Source organism: Montipora capricornis, chromosome 13 (genome assembly GCF_036669925.1).
Source record: "Montipora capricornis isolate CH-2021 chromosome 13, ASM3666992v2, whole genome shotgun sequence".
NCBI lineage: Eukaryota > Metazoa > Cnidaria > Anthozoa > Scleractinia > Acroporidae > Montipora > Montipora capricornis.
The window spans coordinates 43,673,995-43,682,457 of record NC_090895.1 but is presented as its reverse complement, the minus strand read 5'-3'; the positions used below and the strand labels follow the sequence as shown (position 1 = coordinate 43,682,457).

The 8,463-nt window shown below is 44.0% G+C and overlaps 4 protein-coding genes across 4 annotated transcripts in view; all 4 read left to right on the top strand.

Annotated features, from left to right (window-relative positions):
* Positions 1 to 8,463, top strand: part of LOC138028558 (uncharacterized) — a 35,449-nt gene that overhangs the window by 14,718 nt on the left and 12,268 nt on the right. The gene's annotated exons all lie outside the window — the stretch shown is intronic.
* On the top strand, positions 5,466 to 5,918 carry LOC138030860 (uncharacterized). Its single transcript, XM_068878723.1, has one exon. It carries the CDS (start codon positions 5,466 to 5,468, stop codon positions 5,916 to 5,918), a length of 453 nt encoding a protein of 150 aa, XP_068734824.1.
* Positions 6,011 to 6,832, top strand: LOC138030859 (uncharacterized). Its single transcript, XM_068878722.1, has one exon. It carries the CDS (start codon positions 6,011 to 6,013, stop codon positions 6,830 to 6,832), a length of 822 nt encoding a protein of 273 aa, XP_068734823.1.
* LOC138030858 (uncharacterized) lies at positions 6,853 to 7,963 on the top strand. Its single transcript, XM_068878721.1, has 2 exons — positions 6,853 to 7,231; positions 7,566 to 7,963. The coding sequence occupies exons 1-2, from the start codon at positions 6,853 to 6,855 to the stop codon at positions 7,961 to 7,963; spliced, it is 777 nt and encodes a 258-aa protein (XP_068734822.1).

Here is an 8,463-nt window from a genome sequence, read left to right as displayed (position 1 = left end):
TGCTAGGGTCTTTTATCCAGGGGTATTCAACGGTCCATCTGTTGTCTTCACTGTTGAAAGTTAAATTACGTTCAATCAATTCCAGTTCTCTTTCTTCTTGTATGGTATAATCTTTGGCGCCCAAGGAGCATTGTCCACACTTGCACCCTCCGCATTTCGGTTTGCACTGTACACCAAGGGCCTTTAAGTAGTTCCTCCAATACATCTTCCAAAGCGATTTTTCAGTAGTACAAGATGACCAATATTTTGTTCCCTTTCAGGGTGATATGTGGCGTATTCATATCCAATTAATACATCAACTGGGCCAGCGGGTCGTGCTATTTCATCCTTTGTGATGTTTCTAAATAGGTGGGCAATGCTTTCTACGTCTACGTGCTCGATATCAGAGGTGATTTTGTTGATGCCATACACTTCGAACTCAAAGGCGTGACCTTGCTTGTCCAGAAGTGGTAGCTTGTATTTCATTGTTTCAATTTTCTCGTTCTGCCCTCCTAACTTCACGATGGAGAGATTCACTTTGACTCCTCTGAGTTTTTCTTGTTTGGCTTTAGCGTTGGTAATGAAGCAAAGTGAGGCTGCGTTGTCCCACATGACATTAGCCGTCCCTTTCCTGGTCTCGACTCTCTGTACCTGGAGGAGACATGTATGGAATTTTAAGTTGTTACAAACATTTGCGGACGCAGTAGCCTGTTGAGGTGTACTTTCATTGCTTGGAGTCTATTGCTGGGACGTATTTTTATGAATTGATGGGTGATGTCTCCTTGTGCAGCCATTTACGCCACACTCTCTTCCCATTCTACAAGTGCGTTGCCTGTGGCAAAGCTTAAGACACGACCAACATGCCCGCTTTTCTTTGAGAAAATGCTTCTTTTCATCAATCGCCTTCGCTTGATAAAGTCGACAATTAGCGGTCCAGTGCCTACCGTTGTCGTGAATCAGACATTTTGGTCTGGGTTCTCTACTATTTTCCTGTTTTCCTCTGAAATACTCGCTGTGCAGTGTACCGCGTCTTTATGATATTGGTTGCTACTAGTTGCTCGGAGTGTAGCACTCTCGTATTCAATGGCTCTTTTTTGACTCTGCAGAAAGTCTAGGAGACTTGGAAATTTGTTGCTTTTGTCAACAGGGCTGGCACGGGAGCTTACTAGCTCGGACCATTTTCTTTTAATATCTGGCGGGAGTGCTTTCTCAATTACGCTGACTGAACTTGTGGTTGTGATCTCTGTTTCCAAGCCAAGTCTCTTTAGGTCTCTATAGCCATCCTCTATGAGGGTTACAAATTCGATAAAACGTTTGTCTTCTCCTTCTCTGAGCATTCTAAATCGCTTTATTTCGTCAATGATGACATCAGCGACTTTGGCTGGGTCACCATATTTCTCGTCCAAACGTTGCCACATCTCGTCTATGTCGTCGTCTACGCTTTTCACCAGTTTCGCTGGCTCCCCGTCAAGACAGGTGCGTAAGACGTACGCTACGTCACTCTTTCGGGTCTGAGTCATAACTTGCTTCTGGAAGTCCTTTTTAAATTGCGGATACTCGCGCAGTTTCCCGTCAAAATGAGGTATTCGTACCTTTTCCAGTCTTAGGAACGAAGCTGAGGCGGTAGACTCCTGTTTTGTTCTCCTAGCTTCTTCTACATTAGTGTAGCTTACTACTATTTTCTCCTTTATGTCGTGATAACAAGTTTGGATTGTGGCCATCTAATTCATTCCAGCTTCTGCGGATTCGCTGGATAATAGCTGTAGCAGTTCTGCGTTCGATTGTTTGCATTCTAGAAATTCGTCTTCTATTTGTTTTTGTAAATCTCTCAGTGCAAAATTCGGAATTTCTTTCGATTTCAGGGCGTGCGATATACTTTTGTATAACGCTTCGAAAACGGCGCGCGCTGTGTTCCGTTTTGTTCGCGCTCTGTCAATGTATCCTTGACTTTCTGCGTCTTCGCGTGTTCTTCTTTCTTTTAAAGTGATTCGATCCACATATTTGATCTTGCGATCAGTCGCATCATTAAATTTCTCTTGGACTCCTGTCATCCAAGCTTCTGCTTCTTCAGACTTCGTCCGGCAATAACTCAACATAGGTTTCATGCTTATCTTCGAGTTCATCATACGCTAATTTATTTCAACTACTTCAATTCCTTGATCGCTTTCTATTGACTTGATGAGAAAGTTCCTCTTTCTTGTAAATCGTCCTTTAGCTGATGTGCGCTTGCTTTTGGCTTCTTCGATTGCAGTTGTATTCTCAGACATCTTTAGTATGATCCAGTTGTCGCTTTGTAGCAGACCACCTTGGATTTTCAATGTGTTGCTAGCCGAAGAGTTTCCACGGTTTAAAACGACTCCTTTATTTCACGGTCATCGCAGGGAGTGTAGACGTTCAAAATCTAAATTACAGAGTTGAAGTTAGTAAGAGAAATGCAACTGTTAACTTAAATCAAAGAAAGACATTTACCCAGTGGCGTCTCACAGTTCTTCTGACTAGCAAGTCACAAAGTTGTAAATTACGTCTATGACGTCATCAAATTATACAAATTGCGGAATGTTCGAAAGTTGCGGCCTTAATTAGCTTGCGCAATACAAGTCACATGCATATTTAGCAATACAGGCTTAGACTTACAGGGACACTGCGTGCTGGATGTCAAAATTGGGTTTGCATCTAATCAAAACAACATTTAGGCCTTTGACACAACAATCATAAACACTGAACAATTCAAAGAGCGAAAAGAATAGGCAATTTAACCTTTCGTGTTTTTGTATATCATTGTAATTTAATGTTGAATGTATTCCTTAAAAGCAATAACACGCAAGCAGCGGTGACAAACATGAGTAATCTCATTTGCGCTGTTGTTCCAGAACAAACGCTCTTTGTGTCAGGTCAATAGTCCGGGAAATTTGAAAGCCGAAACAAGAATTTTTGAAATTCATCGGATACAAACGCTTTCATTGAAAAAAAGTTTGAACAAGTTTAATTGTTAACATTGTGTTGTGTTGTTTTAATGGAGGTTCCCTCAACATCATGATTAACAATGTGGTTTTCTCATTGCATGATACACTGAAGGTCCTGAAAAACAACTCAATTGGTAGTCGAACTTAGAATACCACACTATGCTTAACAGTCATCATTGGGGCACTTGGGATAATTAGTAAGAATTTCTAGACATCTTGAGGAAACAGGCTTTATTACTTCAGAAGGCTTGCTTCTTCGGAACAGCAAAGACCTTAAGAAAGACCTTAGACAAGGCTACAGGTCACAGCTTGTTTATATTTAGCTTCTGACAAGATACGTTTCTAGAAAATTAAAACACAACAGCATTGTAAATCTCTTCATCATCTTTCAATTTTATCACCTCTATTTCCAAAACCTGAAAAAACGGGTCAGATATAAACTTGAAGAGCTTACTTGATCGCTGTTCCCGGCTTTTGTAAGGCTTTTTCCCTTGTTCGCATGTCTAAATGTAGAAAGCAGAGCTTCGCCAACAAAATGAAGCAAGCATCGTCTTCTTACGTTTCTTTTAAGCAAGAAATGGCTCCACCGCCTCAGGCAAGATTCCCACATTTATTCACGCCAGTAAGATTCCTTTATAAGCAAAGTTAATTTTTTTCCCAAAACAATATTGCCCCAACTTTAAGCTCAAGTTATCACATTGTTTCTATTTGAAACACATTGTTGAAAAGTTCTCATCCCGACGCCGGGTAGGCCATTCGAATATTTATAGCTGTAAAACGGGAAAAAGATGAGACACAGTCCAATTTATCCGTTACAAAAGAGCTCTACTGTTACTAAAGTGGCCCATTTCACATTACCAAAGTGTTCTTCAATATCTCTTTCTCTCACTAACAAATTTGCTGTCACGAGAACGTGACGTCAAACTTTATGGCTCTAGTAAAAATGCGCATTTTCACTAGAGCCCGTTGCAAGAATTTAAATTTAGTGGCCCCTAATATCTACCAGCTAATTACAGCGGAGCTCCGTGTGCATAGGGCGGAGAACCATGGGGAAGAAAATATGGCAGTCCATCGATGCGAGAAATTCTGGTTTTGGTTATGATGTCATCGTACTACCGTCCGTCCGTACGTTCGACTATTCATGTAAGCCAATAACCTAAGGCCCTGTTTACAAGCAGGTTGGGTAACCCTAGTGCTAGGGTTACCCTAGCACTCACACATTTCTTCTTTTTGTCAACGACGTGTTTACAAGGCAGGTAGGATTACCCTGGCGCTAGGGTCCCTATGTGTTAGGGTTACCCTAGCTGGCTTGTAAACGCTCTGTTAGGGACAACTCGCCTACCCGGCACAACTTTTTAGCGGTTTCCATTGTGTTTGCGATGCTGGCGGTTACCAATCACGCAAAGTTGTCCCGGGTGGTAGGGTAACCCTACCTGTGAAAGTTTGCTTGTAAATCCGGGCTATCTTTGATCCTCCTGCTTGTAAACAGGGCCTAACTATCGCAACTCTGGAATCAGCATTTTTTTTTGGCGGGAAGTTGCATGACCAGCGAACTGCATTTGATACGGCGTATCGTTTTAGTAAAGCAAGCAAAAAATTGAAGAAAGTACAATCAAACAGCATACTAGGGAGAGAAGAGAAAGAGTGAAAAAAAAAAAACAGTAAGGAGGCGAAGGGTAAGCGATGATCAACGTGGAAGAGAGTGACTGAGAGCACAATAAAACAGGCGAAATGTCTGTGACAGACAACGTGACACGTGACGAGTAGTAGTCTCCTTCGCAGCCGTCCTTCGCGATGTCACGCAACGCTTCCCCCTCCTCCTTTGCGTGACATCCCGAAGGATAGGCTGCGAAGAAGACTAGACGAGTGGGGGAAGAAAGAGCAAGCACAAGCATTAGAAAACAGGCTGAATAATGGTGACGAAAAGAGCAAAAATAGCAAGAAAGTTCAGTGGAGAAACAAAGCTCAGCGTATCAGAGAGAAAGGGGGGTTCCCGAGTCTTAAAGAGCTAGTAGAATTCATAGAAAGGAGGGCTGAAGCAGCCAATGACCCCATATTTGGCAAAGTTGGTGAAGTAAGCAGAAGCTTTGTGAAACAACCAACAAAGGGCAACAGACGAGCCCCGCCCTTGGAGCCCACAGCACAAGCTGGATCCAGAGTGACAACATTTGCAACGCAGCTTAGATCACATACCCAAGAAAGCCAGAGCACCCAAGGCAGGGGTTCAAACGTTTCAATGTCAAGAGGAACCCTTCAGTCTGGAAACTGCTACAGCTGTGAGGCATCTCATAAGATAGAACATTGCCCTGATCGAAGCAGAAAGACTTGGTACTTGCCTCACCATGGCGTAGTCCACCCCCAAAAGAAAGACCAGATTCGTGTTGTGTTTGACGCGGCAGCCCTACATGATGGAGTGTCACTAAACAGCCAGCTTCGCTAAGGCCCTGACCTTACGAACAGCTTGCTTGGTGTTCTACTGAGATTCAGACAGGATCCAATTGCACTTGTTGTTGTTATTGAGGGATGTTCAATCAGGTCAAGGTACCGCCTGAAGATGCTGACGCTTTCAGATTCCTTTGGTGGGAGAACGACAATCTAGAACAACCGTCAGAATTCCAAATGACCAGTCACATCTTTGGTGCCTCAGACTCCCCCAGTTGTGCAAATTTCTGCCTAAAAAGAGCTGCAGAAGATAACAGAGGAAACTTCAGTGAAGACGTGGTAAATGCTGTCAAGAAATATTTCTATGTAGACGACTTTATCAAGTCGGTGAAGACAGTAGACGAGGCAAAGTCATTGGTGGATGAAATAACAAGCTTACTTGGTGAGGTCGGATTTAGACTGACAAAATGGATGAGCAATAGTCGAGATGTACTGTCTGTGATACCGGACGAAAAGCGCGCAAGACCGAACCTGGACATGGATCTCGACGATCTCCGAAGTAGAAAGAACACCTGGGAGCCCAGTGGGATGTAGAAAGGGATGTCTTCCTATTCAAGGTTCTTGAGCCTAACCAACCACTAACAAAGCGTGGAATTCTGTCAGCAGTAAGCGCTCTGTATGACCCTATGGGATTTGTCTGCCCAATTGTACTGGAAGCTAAGAAGAGCTTACAGAAACTTTGGAAACTGAATCTGGGATGGGATGCTGAAATTCCTGAAGACCTGCAGTGCCACTGGAATCAGTGGAAGAATGAGTTGCCTGCTTTGTCACAAGTTCAGATACTGCGGTGCCATCTTGCTGATCTGACAGAAGTACTTGATGTATCTTTGCATTTGTTCTCAGATGCTTCTGAGGACGGTTATGGCATTTATGCTCTTACCTCAGATTTGTTCATGCAAGTGGAGCTATCAAATGTTCATTCCTGGTTGGAGTCCAGAAGTTCGCCTGTGAGATCGATCTCGATCCCGAGGCTTGAACTGCAAGCACCTATATTTTCTGTAAAGATGTACAGAGTGTTAATGGATAAGCTGACGTACAAGATTAGCGGCGCCCCATTCTGGACAGATTCTCAAACCACTTTGCAGTCTATCAAGAATGACAGCAAGCGTTTTCAGACATACGTTGCCAACCGTGTAATTGAAATACGTGAGGTGACTACCCCTGATCAATGGAGACATTGTCCAGGACGAATGAATCCCGCAGATGAAGCCTCACGTGGTCTAAAGCTTCAGAGACTATTCAGTCAGCATCGCTGGTGGCGAGGACCAGAGTTTCTGTGGGAGCCAGAAGATCGTTGTCCGAACGCAGCAGTGGAAGACGTCTCAGACGGTGATCCAGAAGTGCGAGCTTCAACAAATGTCCACCGAATCGGTGTCGAGCAGCATGATGGTGATGTTAACTCCACCATCACTACCAATGGTGATGACAGCGCCGGGTCGCTTAGATAGTCCGGTTTTGTCACTGGATCATGAGTAAGAGAGCTGCCCGTATCACTGGATCATTGACCTTGGAGGAACTTAATCAAGCAACCCATGTAATTGTCTGCAGTGTCCAGAATGAATGCTCTCTTGAAGACGTCAAAGCATTAAAGAAGGATAAAGAAGTCAAGAAATCAAGCAAGCTAGCAAACCTGAGACCAGTGTTACTAAATGGAACCTTGCGAGTTGGCGGTCGTTTGCAGGAAGCAGTGGCACTGTCCTGGGATGAAACACGAGCGATGATTCTGCCAAAGGGACATCATGTCAGTCAACTGCTTGTTCGCCACTATCACGAGACTGCTGCTCATAGTGGAAGGGAGCAGACGTTGTCTGAGCTGAGAAGAATGTTTTGGATCATTGCTGGAAGAAGTCCAGAATTAGGGATTGTGTAAATTGCTGAAGACTGAATGCCAAACGAGAGGAACAGGTCATGGGACCCTTGCCTCGAGCGAGTTTGGAAGCGTCTAATCCTCCGCTTACCTTCACAGGTGTTGATCTTTTCGGGCCACTAAAAGTTAAGTGAGGCCGCGGAACCGCAAAAAGATGGGGATGTTTAATTACGTGCCTTACAACTCGTGCTGTTTACCTTGAAGTGATACCATCGCTAGAGGCAGATAATTTTGTTATGATTCTTCTACAGTTTATTAGTAGGAGAGGACCGCCTAAAGAGATTGGTCGGATCGAGGAACTAACTTTATTGCAGCCAACAGAGAGTTGAAGGAGTCCTTTGCGCAGTGGAATGAAGAAAGGATTGAACGACAGCTGCAGCAGAAGGGCATCAAGTGCGTCTTACAACCACCTGCTTCTCCTCATATGTCCGGAGTATGGGAACGCCTGGTGCAAACTACAAAGAAGCACTTGAAGAGCGTTGTTGGAGATGGGCTTCGTAATGATTTAGAGCTGAGAACATTGCTTGTCGAATCGATTGTCAATAACCGCCCCATAACTGCTGTTTCAGATGATCCTGCAGATTTCGCAGCCTTGACACCGAATCATCTCATGTTGCAGAGAGCTACGCAAGTTCCGCCTGGAGTATTTATGAGGGAGGATAAGTTTTCCCGGAGGGGATGGAGAAAGGTCCAGTTCTTTGTGGATCACTAATGGAAACACTGGGTACGAGAGTATCTGTACCAAAATGGGTCGTCAAGTCAAGAACAAATGTGCAGCCTGGCGACTTGGTAGTTATTGCAGAGCATAATGTTGTTCGCAACAGATGACCACTTGGCCGTGTGGTGGAAGTGTTCACTGGACAAGATGGATGCGTGCGTTCCGCCAGGATCAAGACAGCTGGTGGAGTGTTTCACTGCATCATTACAAAGATATGCCTCTTGGAAGAAGCTAATGATGGCACGTAAACCAATGAGAGAATGCCAAGTAGCATGTGGAACATTGACTTTGTTGTGCAAACGAACTGCGTAATTACAGCCCGTTTGTGGGGCCGCGATGTCGAGTCTTTTCCAGCGCTTGTTATGTTTTTCTTAATTATGATAATTTATTTTCGCTCCTGCTCGAGATTATCGATGCGAAGCTTGTGTTCATGCTGTTATGGTGTATGAGTCACGCTTCTGGTTTACTTGTACAAACGTTTTGTTCAGAGCAGT

Coding starts and splice junctions, on each gene's coding strand:
- LOC138030860 (XM_068878723.1), top strand. CDS start 5,466: ATGTTCAATCAGGTCAAGGTACCGCCTGAAGATGCTGACGCTTTCAGA.
- LOC138030859 (XM_068878722.1), top strand. CDS start 6,011: ATGGGATTTGTCTGCCCAATTGTACTGGAAGCTAAGAAGAGCTTACAG.
- LOC138030858 (XM_068878721.1), top strand. CDS start 6,853: ATGAGTAAGAGAGCTGCCCGTATCACTGGATCATTGACCTTGGAGGAA. Junction 7,232..7,565: donor TTGGATCATTGCTGGAAGAA/GTCCAGAATTAG, acceptor ACTTTATTGCAG/CCAACAGAGAGTTGAAGGAG.